Raw genomic sequence first — 18,100 nt, 5'->3', positions numbered from 1 at the left:
GCCTTGATGAAGCCTTTCAAGTAATCAAATAGATAAAATTGGACATATTTTGTGGGATTATTTTCATTGTTCTTCACCACATGTTCAATGAATACAACACGTTTTAATTGTAACATTTCGTTGTTAAGCTGCACTCTTGCACTACTTGTTGTCGTTGTTTGTTTAGTTTGTTTTTTTTTATTATAGTAAATTTTTGTGAAAAATTGGTCTTCTCATCAACAGATACTTTCAGAGTACCCTTCCAGAAACATTGGTGGAAGCTCAGACTACTTTATCACTGATATTTCATTATTAGCCAGTAGCAGGTCTGACCTTTTTTGACATAAGAGAAGTTAGAAATTCTATTTTGCAGAATCCACTTAGGACTGGGGAGAAGTGAAAGCGACTTTGACATGGGCTGTCATATGATTAGAAGTTAGAGCCACGTGCAGCTGCCTGTGGCCTCTCTTTGGGTTGCTTTATCAGGAGCAGCAAGAAGACAATATTAGCCAGGGCACAGAGGCACTGTGCTTTACACTTTTCCCCAGGTTTGCTTCTGAGGTATTGTCTGTGCAAGGAGGAGCTGACAGGAATAACAGCCTGCAGTTCTGTTGTATGGAAACTGTGAATATGCATTGTCACACTGCACTGTGCCACCTGTAAAGGTTATTTTCTATTCCTTGTCAATAGAATGGTGAAAGTGACCTGCTCATTTGCCTCTGTATTCTATTATTTAATCAGTAAGAATGTGCAGTTAAGAAACTAATTTTTGATGTTACTAACCCAAAAGAGATCCTATCCAAGGGGTAAGGGAAGTCTTAGATCTTAAGACTGTGTAATGCTTTTTAATTACCACCTTCATACCATGAAAGTATTCTGTCCCTGTTGGACAGGACATCTGTTACATCTTTATTGCATATACTTACTACTTTGATATTAGATTATATTTACCTCATTAATTTGTTCCTTAGCAGCTTTGAAGATAAGGTTTCTCTGCATCTTTCCTTTTAATTTCCAATAAATATTGTAGTTGCAGCACTTTTTCTGACAGAACGACTCTGAGAAATAAGGGTAAAACAATGCCTTCTCATAAACTTTTGGAGAAATATTCTGGTACTGTTTGCAAACAAAATTGCAAGAACAACCATTTTATTGCAAACTTAAAAAAATAAACTGAAAAAAATATAATTTGCTATGCCTGTTCCATTGTAATGATGCTTGAATTTGTGGCCATTTTCCCATGACCCTTATTAAGCAATGGATTTCCTTGCTATCAGTATCACTGTGTGGAAATTCTTCACTTGAAAACAGAAACTGGCCACATTTTTCTGAAACGAGGGAGTAGGAGTTCAAATTCTGCAGTGTGACAGGAAAATTTGCTCTAAGTAAAAAAAGCAGGATTTTGCCAAGAAAAGCTTTTTTCTTTAGTAAATCCATCACCCATGCTCTAGCAGACTTGCCTAAAAAAACAAAACAGTACTTTTGGGAAGTGCTTTGTTAACTTTTAACAGCCTTTTCCACTACTCTTTGGCTTTCTATCAAGCATTCTTGCCAAGTTGAAGTGATGTGGTGTGTTTGGCAGTGACATACTGCTTTTAGGTGCCAGTGGTGAACTATTGCTTGCTAGTAGTTTTCAATATTCTGTGAAAGCCTTATCACTGTTAAATACACTGTTAGAGGTGTTACAGAAGGCAATATCCCATAATACCTTTTGCAGGATTTTCTTTTGAGGTCTTTATTTTTGAAGGAATTTTTTTTTTTCAGAGGGTTTGTAGGTGGTAGTGTGATGAATTTTCTGTTTTGTTTCTGAACCGGTTTCCTAGGGAAACGAGAGTTAAAAAAGGCTCACAGTCTGTCTGTCTCATTCCTCCAAATAATTATAACCACACAATTTCAAAGCAATTTGTGAAAAATTTAGGCTGCTCCTAGAGCTGTGGAAACTGGCAGTTGGGCAGAAGACTGAGACCTCTATTAATAATCAGGGAAAGGCAAGGAGAACCAAGATGTGCACTGGCAGCTCACTGGCCAGTGAGCTCATGCATTGCTCCAGTGTAGCCACATAATTGGTGTTTCTCATCAGTTTGAGGAATCCAAGAGGTGGGAAGAAAAAAAAAAAAACAAAGGAACATTTGAGGCTGTGGCAGCAAGGTTGAAGAACAAAAGCTTCCTTAGCAGGAATCACTCTCCATTACTTAATGGAGAAAAACTTGAGTATTTGAGAGAATTTGTATAATAGCACAGGTAGCAAAAAGTCAGGGAGAAATATTTTATCTTGTACTGATCTTAATCAGATCTTTGATCACCCTTGTGTACTTACAGAGTCAGCAAATCCACAAACGTATGGACAGGAAAGTAGGTCCTCTTTGGAACCTCTCACCTCATTTAACACTTGCCTAATTCGTTGCAAAATAATCCATCCATTTGGTGGTTCTAATTTTATATATTCTGGAATTAGTTTATCTGGTCACTCTAAAAATCATCAATGGGGTGATACATGACTCTTCCACATGCCAAATTAATCAGGAACCATTGGGAATTTGCTTGATAGAGATTACTGCTACCCTGTATTTTTGAATTTCCCCTGCAAACCTTTGCCTGTTAAGTCTGCCGTGGGTTTCCTGTGATGACTTTGAATAACAAGGATTCAGACCTGCAAATTTTGCTGCAAATACCAGAACAGCTTCAGTTCCAGCTGGATGGCTCCCTTTGGTGCTGTGGGGTAGCTGAAATGTCCCAGTAGAGCTCACCAGTGGCACTGAGGGCAAGTCTCATGAGGGTGACATGAGGTCTGCTGGGACAGTAAAATATTGACCTTGCTTTTGTAGACACAGACTCTTCAGATACCCTGACAAAGGTATTCTTACAATTAACAGTGCTGTGAATATATTCTCATTATCAATACTCAAAAAAAAAAATTAAAGTGTGGTGCAGGAGAGCTGAGAGGAATAGTAAATACTGTAGAATATTTTCCATTTGGTTTTTCATTGATATTTTCCATTTGTTTTTTCATTGCAGTTCCCCAAGCAGGCCTACCAATTGGAAAGTAAGCCAGATCTAATTTGCTTGTGTTCCTTTTTAAAATTTGGTGTTTTCCTGGAAATTTTCATGGAGTTAAATAGCTCAGTTTTGACTCTGTTTATAATCTAACAGGCTGTTGTGTTCTGAGTCTTGTGTCCACAGAAGTGTTCATCTTAAAATTACTGTGGGATAATGTGTTTATAAAAAATCCAAATGCATTATAAGCTCTTTCCTCTGAAATTAATTTACCTGCCCCTGAATATCTCCTGTTTATACTGAATTAATACTTATTTAATCATGTAACATCCTCTTACCCAACTTTCTTTTCAAAAATGACTAAACCTGGGGCCAAAATATAATTGAGAGTATATCTTCAAGTAACACAACTAACACTGCTTGTCTGGTTATACAACCTGTGTTACATTTCTGGCTACTTTAATATTTATTTAGTTTTGTCAGTAAAGCTGAAAACAATTTAACAGACATCTGTGAAAAATCACAGCATTTTCTAAATAGGGGATTTTGATTTAATAGAGACCAAAAGAATAGTGAGAAGTTACACTATATATTATCTTCCAAATGAAAAACATGTATCATTTGGAAGTATCTTCTCTTTATCTAAAATATATAATATTTCAAGCTAGAAAAAAGATAGAAAGATGAAGGTCACTAGGATACTTAATCTAATTTAAAATATTAAGTGCTTTATATCTTTGACTGCCTTTTGAAGAAAAGAAATATCATTGATACAGTCAAGAAATGAGAACATCTGAAACACGGTAATATATGAACTTTAGAGACAGGATTAGGAAAAATCCCTTTCTAGATTTTAAAAAAACCAAGCCAACTTGGCACACAGTATCATTCTAAATAAGATTTTATAAGAAAGTCTAAACCATCTCTTGGAACAGAGGGGGAGAATGCATGTGAAGCACTGGCGATGTAAAATGACAAGAAACGGAAAGCAGCAGGTAATATTTGAATAAAGCCTTCAAGCATTTCTAAAGCTGTCTGTCCTTTTCCATATATATAATGCAAAGTGTTATGTATAAAATACATACAGGCATGACCTGCCAAGAGGATTTTGGTTTCCCTGGAGACTATCAGTTCTCAGTTGCAGGGGTTGGCTTGGGGAATAAGAGCTATCTTGATAGATCCTAACCTTTCTTCCTGAGGTTATTGGATAGGTTCATAAATTTAAGTCTTCGTGTGGAAGACTGAATTTATAAAATTCAAATTTTTAAAATGTTCTCTCTAGATTCCAGCTTTTTCTCCTGGCATATATTTATTGTATGAAGCAATTACCTTGTTTTTCGGGGAAAAAAAAGAAAACCTTGATGGTAATACTTTGGTGTGCCAAGTCATTGATTTTAATCACAGTTATCAGTGTGTTGTGAAGAACGTGCATGAGATCATAGCAAGTGTATTCAGCCACAGTTACTACTTAGTTGACTTACTTCTCCTCCCTTTTCCTCAAATGTTTGAAATCCTCTTGTCATTTTTCAGTTTGGAAACTAGGCTTCAGTCAGATTTGTAGTTTATAACTACCTTGTGAGTATGGAAAGAAATCCCATATAATGAATGCAAACTACTTCTCTACAATCTCTGCTTGGTTAAAACGGAAAACAGTAATCTCAAGGTTGTTCTCAGTTGGTTTGGATGGAAATTCATAGATGGGTGTATGTACCTTCCTGCTTTTGACCTCCTTAAAGAATCAGCATATGCAGCATTTTATTGACAATAGGATATAGTGATTTGGAAAGCTAAGAAATGCTAAAAATTCCATTTCAGAGGAGATTTTTCTCATCCAGCAAAGTATACCATAAAATGAATAAATTCTGCATAATTTGAAACTTAATAAAGTAGACAATTTTGCACTCATCTGAGGGTATTACCTATGCTTTTTACAGGGTTTTTTTTTCTTACTTCAATGCTATTTTCTTACTGCTTGCTTTTTGTAAAATTTGCAAAGGAACCAGTGCTACTTTATTATATTCTGCAGTTCTAAAATCTGAAAAGAAAATTTGCCAGAAATATGGAAAGAACATTGAGGTGAAGCATAAAACAGAGAGGAGAAGGAAAGGAAAAGGAGGGGTTATGGCTGGGGAAAAAGACAGAATTTTAAAGAGTATGGGAGAGAATGAAGGTTAGGTAGACTGCAGAGTTTGCTGTGAAACTTGCCAGTATTCATTATTGTTGCTGCTAAGAAAAATTACAGGCACATTTGTTAGAGAGGGGTCAAAGCAAAAAGGATGCATCAGCCCTCCAGCTTTTACAATGCCACCAACTTGTAAGATATCAGAAGATCTCTTCAGTGAGTTGCACTATTTTTTGCTCATTGGGTAGCTCCCCTTACTCTCCTTTTTAAAGTATTTGATAACTGGCTGCTTGCTGTGAGAGACATGACTTGCTGCACTGCTGGTGGAAGTGATGGGAAGTCCTGTTTCACTGCTGCTTAAGCTGTTAAAGAGAACAGCAGTCAGCATTAGACTTTGGCAGCTGAAGTATTGCCATCAACAGATTCATTTTGTGTCTGAACCAGATTTAGGAGAGGGAACCAGTACTTTGGGGGCTGTGGGGGGGATGGGAATACATGTGTATCAGCATGCTGGTCCCTCCTGTACTTCAGAATTAAACCTTTCTCTCCTCTGTAGTTCAATGTAATACTCATCTTTAGGAACTTATGCAGTCTCTAACATATGGATAAAATGTAACTTTGAACACTTTCTGTGTTTTGTTGGACATAATTGGCATTTCCTTGGTTTTGTGATATGTAAATTACCTGTCTTTGTTGTCTCTGTGTTTGGTCTGGATCAATTTAGGAAGTAGAACCAAGGTGGAGGGAATGGCAAATAGAAAAGATAGCATTTTGAAGAGCTATTCAAGTGCAGAAGGGATAGGATTTCCTAGGTTTATTTCTGTGCTAGTTTAAAGGAGATGTCCCTCCCCTTTTCCACTGTTTTTAATTTTTCTTTTTGCACAGTCATTAACCCTTTTAACCTCTAGTAGGTGGTCTTCTGTTTGCTCATTTTGTATAATTCTGCCCACAGGCTAATGGGTATAAGCTGTGAGTTGTTTAAGAAGTGCTTGTTGATTTTTTTTAGGTTGCTAAACTTCTGTTTAGTCATTGTTTTTAACTTAGTGGAGGAGATAGCCTGGGTATTTCCTTTTTTTTCTGAAACACCAGAAGTTAAGCCATCCCATGCATAACCACATCATTGTGGCAAATATACCCTGTTCTTAGGATACTTATCTTATACTTGAAAGACACAGAAATGAAACTTTGGCTGGGCAACAAGCAAGGTAACTCACAGATGCAATGAGATTGGACAACACATTTGATCAGATAAGTTTATGTAGTCTCATTGCATCTGTGAGTTATCTTAGTACTTTGTCAGTTTGGCTAATGCATGTATCTGCTTTTTGCTAAAGGGAAGAAAACAGTGTTGGTGTATATCTGTGTGTACCTTCATACATGTATATGTACATTTCTATGTATTTACATGCTTTCTAAAGGTGTATATGCAGTTTCACAGTCTTTCTGTGGATTTTGTCCCCTCTACCACTTTAAGATAAAGTGCTTTGCTTTTGAATATCTTTAACTTCCATTATTACATTTTCATTAAAAGTAAATACTAGGAGCTTATTGAACAGACACCTTCATTTATGAAGCACTGACTGCTCTTGCATATCCATCCTTACTTTCTTTTATGGGGACATTTATTGTATTTGTCTTCAAGATTGAAAGAAAAAACACTGAGAATGTAATTTAGAATAACTGAAAAATCCATGAGTTCTATTAACATCCAGTATCTTGCCTCTGTTAACAGTCTGAGGAGTAATGCACCAATACTATCTTCTCTTTGAAATTAAGGAACCTATATATGCACCTCATGGAAGCTCAAGCTCTGCTCAAAAGGAAGGGAGACAGTAGTACAGCTTGTATAGTTGTTGCTCCAAAAGCTTGAGCTATTAGCTCATTGAATTCTAGAATTAGTGCCTTTCAGGTAATTCAAACCATGTTATAGTGTCACAAGCACCATTATATTTTCTGCTAGGTTAGCTTTACTGCTTTAACATCTGTTGGGTAGGTTTTAGTTCAGAAACAATTATTGGGAACTCATCACAAAACTTGCTAGAAATGTATTTACTGTTTCATGTTCTTTAAGTTACATTACTGGTAGGTTTGTCTTTATTTTCATTAGAAGTACTTTGATAGCTTTGTGTTGGTAGCAAGAAATTATTTGTGCGTTGAATGAGGAAAGAATAATTATAGTTAAGTGAGAGTAGCATGGTTGCATTGTTCTGGCCTACAAATAATTTGTGCTGCATGAAAGAGTTCCTTAGTGTTTGTAACAAAGAATGAAAAATTTACCATAAATGGCTTAATATTTTTTTGTGTGTGTGAGAGTGACACTGAATGGAAATAACCTTCTCTCAGGATGAGTCTGTAAGTGTTTTGAGAATATTCAAGTACCAGTTTGCTGTCTTCCCTCCAGAGTAACAAATTGGCCTTAGGAAGCCTGAATAGTTGGAAAGGATCATGATCTGGATTCCTTCAGCTGTTCCAAATTAACTGCTGAATAAGTCAGTGAAAAGTGCCTTAAAAACTTTCTTATTTATAGTACAGAGAGGGGATATTTTCCAGTCTGTTCTGCATTATAAGAAAAAAGCCAACACTTCACAATAGGTTGTTACCCTGCACCTTCCTTCGCTTAGATTGTGATGATCCCCAGCTCTCTGAGGGGGGCTATGGTACCATTCAGCCCTCAGGGCCTGCACAGAGCAACCCAAGGACTCTGGCAAACCAAAGGTGGCCTACAGGATGGTCCTTCATTTAGCAGTCAGTGCTCAGCTCACCCAAACCAGCTGCTCCTAGACACACTGGTTTGTTTGTGTATCCTGGTTGTTGTGACTGTTCACCTTCTGTCAATGCAGTTCTACCTTCCATCAGGAAATCGCAATTCCAGTAATACAGGTAATTCCAAAATTTCAAGTGGAGTGGAAATTCATAGAAACACTGAAAATGATGTGCTTATTTAACCACTTTGATCTTGTAAAACACGAATACATTACATTGATTTCTGAACATTATCCAAATTAAAACCTTTGCTGCAGTTGATGTGTTCTTACCAAATGTTTCAAGGTAGGTGAAACTGCATCTTCTCAGGGTAAACTTTTTAGTTAAATTTCTTTGACTGGTCCTAATACAGTGTTTTGCTCTTCTAGAAGTTAGTCTACTGTTGATTTGATTTCTTTAAATTAGATTAAAGTTGCTGGAAAGAAATTGATATTGAATTAAAGGAACAGCAGTCCTCATACTAAATAGAGGAAGCGTGCTTGCCTTGCAATTCTACAGATGACCAGGACTGTTATAAACAGTCATAAATGTGCTCACAAAGTGCCCTGTGTGAAAACATGGAAGATTTTCTGGACTTGAGTGCTCTCCTACGTGCTCTGTGTAATGCAGGAAAGAGATTTGGGTGCTTTGGAAGGGCAGGAGCACAAAAATGGTGCTGAGTAGGGAGGTGCATGGAGGTAGGGAGTGACAAAGTATGTAGTGTGCCTGAATGTTTGCTTCTTTATAGCTCACAGGCTCAGTCCTGCTCAGAGGCAACCATGTGGCTTTGAGCCCTCAGTGGGGAGGGAGAGCTGCACTGAGGTCACCCCTGTGGCCCTTCTGTCAGGAACTTTCCTCTTCTGAGGAGGGCTCCATGGACCCTGGGCTCCCCTAGGGAGGAGACAGGAGGACATAATTCTTTCTGTGAGTGACTTGAAGTGTCTGTAGTTTGGTGGAACGACCTGCGAGATTTGTGATGCTGGACAGAGGAGGTACAGGAGGAGCATGAGTAGGTCCATAGTTCACTGGCTATGGGTGCCTCGAGCAGGGATTGCTCACAGGAATGGCCACGGATTGGGAAACAGTCTCATCCTGCACTTTGTAAAAGAAAACAGTTGAACTTGTATTTCTTGAAGGGTCTGAGCCTGATAACACATGTTAGGCCTGGTCTTATGACATGGAGTGCAAGTTTGTGGATGACAGCAGGCTGAGTGGTGCAGGTGACACACCAGAGGGATGTGGTGCCATGCAGAGGGACCCTGCACAAGCTAAAGGAGTTGGCGCGTGTGAACGTCATGAGGTTAAAGGAGCCAAATGCCAAGTCCCACACTTGGGTCAGTGCCACCCCGAGTACCAGCCCGAGCTGGGGATGCAGGGATGGAGAGCAGCCTGCTGAGAAAGGCCTGGGGATGCTGGGGATGAAGAACTGGAGATAACCAAGCAGTGTGTGTTCAAAGCATCCAAAGCAGAGTGGCCAGCAGGTCAAGGGAAGGGATTCTGCTCTTCTCCTGTACTCTGGTGAGACCCAAGCTGCAGTGCTACATCCAGCTCTGGGGCCCCAGCAGGGAAGGACATGGACCTGTTGAAGCAGGTCCAGATGAGGTTCACAAAGCTGCTCACAGGGCTGGAGTACCTCTCCTGTGATGAAAGACTGAGACAGTTGAGCTTGTTCAGCCTGGAGAAGAGAAGGCCCCAGAGTGACTTTATTGTGGTCTTTCAGTACTTAAAGGAGGCTTGCAAGAAAGATGGAGACAAACATTTTGGTAGGGTGTGTTGCAGTAGGAGGAGGAGTGATAGTTTTAAGCTAAAAAGATAGATTTAGATTGTACTTTAGGAAGACATTTTTTTACAATGGGGATGGTGAAGCACTGGAACAGGTTTCCCAGAGAGGTGGTGGATGCCCCAATCCTGGAAACATTCGGGATCAGGTTGAATGGGACTCTGAGCAACCTGATCTGTTAGAAGAGGTCCATGGGCCTTGCTGTGGGAATTGGAGTAGATGATCTTTAAAGAGCCTTCAACCCAAACCATTCTGTGATTTGATGAAATAGGAGTAATATGGATGCAGCTACCAGGTAACTGAGTTGCTACATCACTTAATAGTGTGAGTCTCTTGAGTTTGCCAATCTGCCTTTGTTTCAGACCCCATGATGTGTCACACCTTGAGCAAAGTGTTTTCTTCTGTACCTGGTGTGGACAGAGAATGTGTGCAATCTATGTAGACCCAGATTTGATCTTTGATTGTTTTAATGCAAAGGCAGAGGGACTAGAACTAGCTGATCTTTCAAGTCCCTTCCAACCCAAACTATTTTGTGATTCTATGAAAAAGGCTTATTTAATGTTCCATAATAAATTGAGGAACATTTAAAATGCAGATGAACATGAAAACTTTAAAAGGTAACAAGGAGTAGTTAAAAGGAGTCTCCATTATTTTTGTGGAACATTTTCACCTGTAATGTGGACTGTTATTAAGGGCTCCATCCACCTTTAGCAGCTGTGACTGAAATAAGAGCATAAAGGCTTAATCAGAAAAACATGTTGAAAAATGAAGACCAAAAAATTCCAACACTTAATTGTTGGGGTAAGCAAACCAAGCTAATGTTACAGGGTAGTAGATAGACAGGATAATAGAAATTTAAAGTAGAACTGTATGCTTTCTCTTTTAAATAAAGTATTAAGGATAAGAGACCAAGACCCAAATTTGACCTCAGATCTGACCATTTCAGTAAAGAGAAATTAAATAAATGCCATGTTGGCATTTAATGTTTCAGCTTTTCTGGGGCATAGCTATCATTCACATAATAGGAGATAAAAAAATAATAAAGTTCATTTTATCTTTGTCTTAAATGTGTCAGGAAGAGGAAGCTGCTGTTTATCAAATAGAATAGAGTTGAAATCACATAATTCTGTTGAGTACATATAAAGATGTCTTGTATTTTATGATGGGTATCATTAAGCATGGGCTAATAGGTAAATCCAGGGATTATTTTATAAGGCATACTATACTTTTCTTTCTTACAGTGTTGGTTTACCGCATCTCAAAGGTACCCAAATCTATTGCTATTAAAACAACCACAAAAATCAGGCTACTTTTTATAGACTGTAGCTGTAACTCCCTTAGTATTTGATCAGGAGGTGTCTCCCTCATTAGTGTGGACTATAGCACAGTTGTCAGAGGTCACATGAGATGCTTCAGTTTAAATCCAGTCAATGGCTGTTTGTTCTTGGTGGTAGAAGCCCTGGATGATCCACTGGGAGGGAAAGAGGAGCTCCTTAACACAGGCAGAAGCCCTCTTCAAAATCTGTCTTCCCAGTCTTGTTTCTCAGCCTGCTCTTAGTCCCTCGGGATCCTGGTAGTAGTCTGTGCTTCCTTTCTCGTTTTCCCATAAATTGCTTTTTGGAGCTACAGAAATGACCACTTTCAAATACACATGAAAACCTGTAGATTTTTATGGAAATTTGCTCCTCTTAGTGATTTCTCTGTGGTAAGTTGAGGGTAAGTGAGAATATTTGGTCAAGTTTTTCCATTAGCAGCAAAGAATGCACAAGTCCCTAGACCTAGGAAAGTCACCTTACAGATATCAGTTGTATAACACAAACTTTCTTTCTTTTTAAAGAGTCTGTAAAGTTGCAGTCTTCTGTATGTATCAGGCAACAATCTAATTTATCTGGTGATCCAGTCCAAAGGCAGCTAGCACTACTATCTCCACCTTCAGCCTTAACCAAAATGAAGAATGTGTCTTCATTCATTTACATTTAAGTTTCTTACACACTCATCTAAATGATAAAGAAAGGAATCTTCTGAGGCCACATTGAGAAATACAACAATAAATGTGCAAATATGGACCAGAACCTAAAGCTTAGAGCCACTGCAGTTCAAAAGCAAAAAAGAGGCTGATAAAAGAAGTCAGCATTATCTTTTGGCAAAATAAAGGCTTATAAGCACTGGTGTTATACAAGTTTTTATTTAGTTTTTCATTTGCTCTTTTACCTTAAACTAGTCCCGCTTGTACACAATTCTGGGCTTCCTTTTACTTCTAAAATGATATAGTTAGAATTCTCTTTAACAACTAAACCAAGCATTTTAATATATTTTACTGGAAATTAGGTAAGACTTTCTGAAAATGTTAGCATTTTTCTAAGGTAAAGTAAGGAAAGACTAGATTGACAACTGATTTGATAAATTAGATGTTTCCAAGTAGGCCAAACTTACAGGTATGCACTGTAGAGGAATTAGCTGAAGAAATAATTGAAATTTTATAGTTTAAGATTGAAGACTGTTGAAGAATGAATACAACTCTGTAGCAAAATGTCATGTCCTTTTTTAACCTACATTGAAAGAGTTTTGTGAGATTGTTAGCTCAACTTAATGCCCAGAAAGATACTGGAAAAAATGTGTTATGAAATACCCAGAGGATGATGTGTAGCAGGGATTTCTGGGGAGGAATCTGCACAACTCAAACCAGTTGGAGAGTAACAAGAGTGCACAGCACAAGTCTATAGGTCCAGAAAACTCATAGACCTTGTGGGCATCAGTTGTGTAATAGGAACTTGTCTTTCTGCTGTGAAGGATCTCTAGTCTGAGGAGAATTTAGCAGTAGTTCAGTGTCAAACCAAAAAGATGTATTAGCTGTAAGGCTTAAAATTGTTCTGGTCACAGTCTGTTAAAATTCATGGTTTCCATTAACTATTGCAGCAATGACTGCTGAGTATGTTCGTTACAGTTTGCCAGTCTGAGAAGTGCTGTTCATTCTGTGAAAGTCAGAACCCAGAATGGCCCTTGAGAACTGAAAGGAAAAATCCTAAAATTCACAAAGAACAGGAAAATTTGCCTCTGTTAGTTATGGGGAGAAGAATTTCCTTTGTTTTTTTTCCCCTGGGATGATGTAAACTGACATAGGATGTAGTAAGTGTTAAGAGTTTTCCATTCTACAGAGCAGTGGTGAGGCTTGTGCTGGATCACTGTGGGCAAAATTAGGTACTATACTTGAAGAAAAATGTGGACAGTTGAAGAGAATCGGGAGAGAACATCAAAAGTTACTTAGAAATAAAGAATACAGGAGAACAGGAGCATTGAAAGGACTGAGTTTATACAGTATAAAGAAAGTAAGATTCAAGCATGAATGGTGTTAGGAGTTATGAAATGCTGTTGCAGAAAAGGAATACTCTTGTGGGGAAGTAGCAATCATGAATTTAAGAGAGGGAAATTTAGGCCACGTGCTAGGAAAGGGTTTTAAGTAGGAAGAATAGAGAAGTGCTGAAAAATGGCTTCAGGGGCTTGTGGAATTTCCATTACTAAAGGTTTTTAAAAATAGATGAGAAAAACGGAGAAACAACTAAACTAGAACTGATCCTGCCTCTAGGTAGCAGGATGAACTAGCTGGATGATCCCACCCATTTCTATTTTCTATTAAGTTTCTTTTTTAATCAAGTTACATCCCAAGGCTCAAATTACATGCATTTCCACACTTTTTCCTCATGTTTAGCTTTTAGGAGGAAGCAGCCAGTCTCCCATGTTAATGACTAGACTTTTTACTAATCTTACTCAAGCTATCCTCAGAAGAATCCTGATGCTACATACATACTCCAGGCGAGCATCAGTTTTCATAGGGGATGGTTAAAAATGGGAGCACTCTGAGCAGAATTAACAGTACTGAGTAGTGTTTAGTCATTCCATTGTATCCAAGTAAACCCCTCATTTAGAAATTAATTACTTGCAGTGTAGTCAAAAATATTTGGAGTCTCTGAGTACAAGAGGAAAAATGGAATTCTCTAAAATCTGGGTTTCCCTATTTTTATCCCCAGTAGGCTCCAGTAAGTAACTGTTTGGTTTATTATTTATTATGCATTATTCATTGTGCCGTCTCTTTTTATGACTCTGAAGTGATTTGTATGCTGTTGTAGAAGGTAGAGCCCTGTTGTCTGTCAATGTGCATGTTGCTTGGATCTCATTTTATTTGTAAAAATAATAAAAAATTCTACATCTTAAACTCCTGGTCAAAAAGTTCCATTATTCCCTTCTGGAACGTGGTCTTACATGAGGAAAAAAACATACTAAGCAGATCTATTCTATTATTATTTAAATTATTCCTTGGTATTATTTGGTTTGAATATTTATTAGTTTTTTGATAACCCCTTAAATTATTCATAAAGGGTAGCCATAGAGTTTGATGGAAAAAGCAGTATACAATGAAACCTTATTTTGCATTGCCCACTTATTTCATACAAACTATTCTCCAGTGCTTTTTTTTTAGCAAAGGCTTGCAAGGTGCTGGCAGCATTTGTTGTGTTTCTTTCCGCATCCCCTCCCTCCTGGTTTCTTTAGTGGGAGGGAAGAACACCCAGGACCTCACCACCCTGTATGCCCTGGTGTGGTTTTGCTGACATAATAAATATCCTCCAAGCGAGATGGAAATGAAGAGGCAAAGGTCAGGAAAGAGAGATGTTGTTTCCCATAAAATATGAAAAGTGTATGAGGAATTACTGATGCAGAGAAGAAAGGAATAAAAGATTGTTTTAGGTGATTTATGGGATTTTCTTTTGAATCCCACAAGACTCCAAAGAAATAAGGGCAATTGCTATACTGACTGAAATATCCTTGTGTATGTCAAGTGTCTGACAGGAGTCAGCAACAAACACTTGACAGGATGGCATAAAACCTTGCAGTAAGCAGATTGGGGAAGGATTATTTTCATATACTATGTCTCATCCTCACCTCTAATATGTATAGGTTTGCTTAAACCCTGAGGTATAAGATTTAGTGTTTATTCTAAAAGGTTTCTCATTGCTATAGGTATGCATCACTCAATGTTCCTATTATCAATATACCTACAAAATTATCTTCAGACATTTTGGCAGATACTTGGTCTCATCAGCACCTTGCATCAGAGATCTCTTAGTCTGATTTTGTGTAGATTGATACTTCTTTTTATAGCTTTTGAATTTGACATATTCTGCCTTCATTGACTTTTTTCTCTTGTTTTGTTTTTTTGACTCATGGCTTACTCTTCTTTACTTGCATTACTATGACAACTACTAAAACCTAGAATATCTTTTGACCAACTGCCTTGTTTTTATTAAATTCTTCGACTAATCTCTGCCAGGCTGTGTAGTGGATTTGGCATTTTAATGTATCTGATTTCTTGTTTAATTGCACAAGTCTCTTGTGTAATACAAGTCCTTCGCCAAGACAGCCTGCTTAAAATATGAAATACAAAATGGGTCTCAGGAAAGGTCAGTTTTGGTGTTAATATTGTAGATCAGTGTGAAGCTTACTTCACTCTGAAGAGTCTGGATTTTAAAATACATGATAGTCTAGTGTCAGATTATTGACCAATTTCTTTTTGTTTCCAGCTGAGCTGCCAGGATCATCTGCAATCAAGCTCTCCTCCTTGTATGATCTTCCAGCTCAGCTGGAAGAATTGTACCAGCAGGGCTTTGTCTTGGCTGCTGTCCACCCTTTTGTGCAACCAACTGATGAAAAAGAGAAAACTCCCCAGGAACAAATCTTCAGGGCCGTGCTTATCAAGAAAGCAGAAAGGTAAAGCACTTCCAGTGAACTGGGATAAAAATAGATGATGTGATTTCCTGCTGAGTTTTGACCTACATCAGGAAATTATAGCAGAGTTTACTGTGCAAGACTTGATTTTTTTTTTTTTGTGGGCTTGAATAGGCTTAACATGTTCTTCATGTTTACAATTTGTCTGCAGTTTGGCAGGCGACTTGGAGAATAACAAGTTGAAATATGCTCTGTATTTTGGGATGTGTTGTCATGAGAGGCAAACAAACAAGCCCTATGCATGACAGTTTGTGAGGATGGTCTTGTTGGTACCCTTTAAAAATTTATTAGATTAAATTATGACAGGAGAATTGTTTGCTTAGAAAAGGCATATTTTGTGTTTTAATGGTTACAGTTAACACAATTAATTTGAGAACTGTAGTACTAACGCATACTTCTTAAATTTATGTGTAGACTTTAGGCCCTGCTTTCCTCTAAACAGTACAAGTTTTAGTCAGTGCAAACTCCATAAATAAAAATATTGCTTTCCTGCTTTGTGCACTTATTAAAATGCATTAAGAATATCTTACATAAAATCTGAAGATAGATAAAGAAACAGGAATTCTGATCTTTTATGATTTAATTTGATTTCTAAAAAAAATCTATAGGATGTGCTGTTAAATAGCCCAGAAGAAAATTGAAATGTGGATATTTGTACACATATGATTTTTAGTTAATGATTTAAAACCTAATTTAATATTATCTGACCATCCCCAATTCTGCAGCTACCTGTATTGTTGCAGCCATTCTCTCCAGTTTCCTACACCACCTGTATTCCCCAGTCCAGCCCTTCTTACCATGACCAATTCTGAAGGCTGGCAGATAATTAAACCTCCATCTGGCAATCCTGGTCCCTCTCTTTGTGCTGATGCTTGAAGAAAAGGATGTAGCTGGTTTATACGGTGGGCTTGAGTGATGGTGGGCTGAGATTGCTTGGTTTTGAGGCCTTGTCTTCCCTGCCTACACATGCTGCAAGCAATGAAAACATTTACATGCATGAGTTTGTAACGCTAAATAAGTGCTTAAGGCCTTCTGTTGGTTAGGGGTCTTGAGGGTTCAACATCTTCTAGGTCTGAGCTCTGAAGGCCTGTCAGGGAAGAGCCCATTCCTTCTCACTGATGTGGTCCTCAAGCCAGAGTGCTCAGTGTCACTGCTCTCACACTGTGTCCAGTAGTTCACTTCTGTGCAGAGGGATCGTGGAGGAGTACAAAATATTAATTGCCTGCTCACTCACTTGGGTGCCAGTGTCACAGGCTTTAGACAGCTGTAAATGACTGTACAAAACTGAAGACAGGAGAGAGTCCTGAACCAATTATATTTCCTTTTACAGTCACAGTCCATTTCTCTGCATTTTCTTATCTGTCATTTTTGACTGCCTAGGGAAGCGGAAGGGACGTGGTGAAGCAGGAAAAAAACAGGTACCAAAAGGGAAATTACATCAGTTTGATGTTTCATGTAGCTTAGATGTTCCTGAGTTTGGCTGAGAGTATGGAAGCAGCTTCTCCCATAGTGTGTGAGTGCAACAAATATTTGCATTGCCAAGTGTGATGAAGAGAGTGGGTGTTGCACAGATTTCAGATAACTATGGCCTGCATAGAGACCACCTGTATCTGAACTGCAAGTTCATGTCATTCCACAAACAGCTGGGGACTGAAAATATCTAACAGAATGAAGAAGAAAGACCTACTGTAATTGTTTTAATTAACCTTTCTCATCACACTGCTGATAATGATGAAATTATATTTTTCCCCCTGAGGACTGTCAGGTGTCTTGTCATCTCAAGGCAGTCTTTGTATATCACAGTTAAATCATGGGTAGAAATTAGATCTGCTTAGGCTAAGATCAGATGAATGTTTATTTCTGTCATAAGATTTTAGGAGTAAAAGTAGTCCAGCCACAGTTGTAGGATCACTGGTGACATCACTTATGCTGTGGAGTACAAATCCATCCCTTTGGTGGTATGGTGTTTATGGGGAGCCTAGAGTCATAAAAAACTCTGTACCTTGGTGTGGAGCCCATCCTTGGGAGGCCTGGGCACTTCCTGCAGAACACCTGAGGCTGCAGCTCTTTTCTCACTGCAGGTGTTTTACCCCAGGTGGCTCCAACACTCTGCACTTCATCTGTCCATTGTCTGGCAGATACAGAGTGTGTTTTCCACCTTCCTTTTTTTGTTCTCTGAATGGAACAGAAATAAAATTGTTGCATTAGTGCCTACAGTAATTAATGCCAATTCCATCTATACAGAGACTGAATGCTTGAATTAGTCTTTAGTCGGCGTTGCACCTGTGTCAGTTTTATGGTTTAAAATTAATACTGTTGATTTGTGCTTTGAGGACTTAGTTTTATAGCTCTGCCCCCCCAAAGGTTGGAAGAGGCTGTGCCAGCTGCAGCAGCTGAGGGATATCAGGAACACCATGCTGCTGCTGTCAGTGAGATTTGCAGTGCCTGAATTTGTTCAACAATAAAATGGAAAAGGTAGTGCTGAGGCACGTTGTGCATTAGAATTCATGGAAGTCACCTGTTAGTGTTATTTTTATCCTATTTTGCCATTGTCGTGTAGCTTCACAATATTCCTAGTGAATTTGCAATGGCATTGTACATTAAGGTGACTTTTAAAGTCACTTTGATAGCTTTCTGTTTAATCTGGTTTTGCTGGCTTTGTTATCTTGGCTATGTAATCATTTGTGGTAAATACGGAAATAGGA

At 38.3% G+C, this 18,100-nt stretch overlaps 1 protein-coding gene across 1 annotated transcript in view; it reads left to right on the top strand.

Annotated features, from left to right (window-relative positions):
* The window catches only part of RFTN1 (raftlin, lipid raft linker 1), a 95,477-nt gene that overhangs the window by 24,940 nt on the left and 52,437 nt on the right, over window positions 1-18,100 (top strand). The window contains exon 3 of the mRNA XM_058807336.1: window positions 15,191-15,377. Within this exon, the coding sequence (XP_058663319.1) occupies window positions 15,191-15,377 (187 nt within the window). The remainder of the gene's footprint in view (window positions 1-15,190; window positions 15,378-18,100) is intronic.

Source organism: Ammospiza caudacuta, chromosome 1, assembly GCF_027887145.1.
Source record: "Ammospiza caudacuta isolate bAmmCau1 chromosome 1, bAmmCau1.pri, whole genome shotgun sequence".
Classification (NCBI taxonomy): domain Eukaryota; kingdom Metazoa; phylum Chordata; class Aves; order Passeriformes; family Passerellidae; genus Ammospiza; species Ammospiza caudacuta.
The sequence above is the reverse complement of the archived record's forward strand: the minus strand, read 5'-3'. Positions and strand labels throughout refer to the sequence as shown.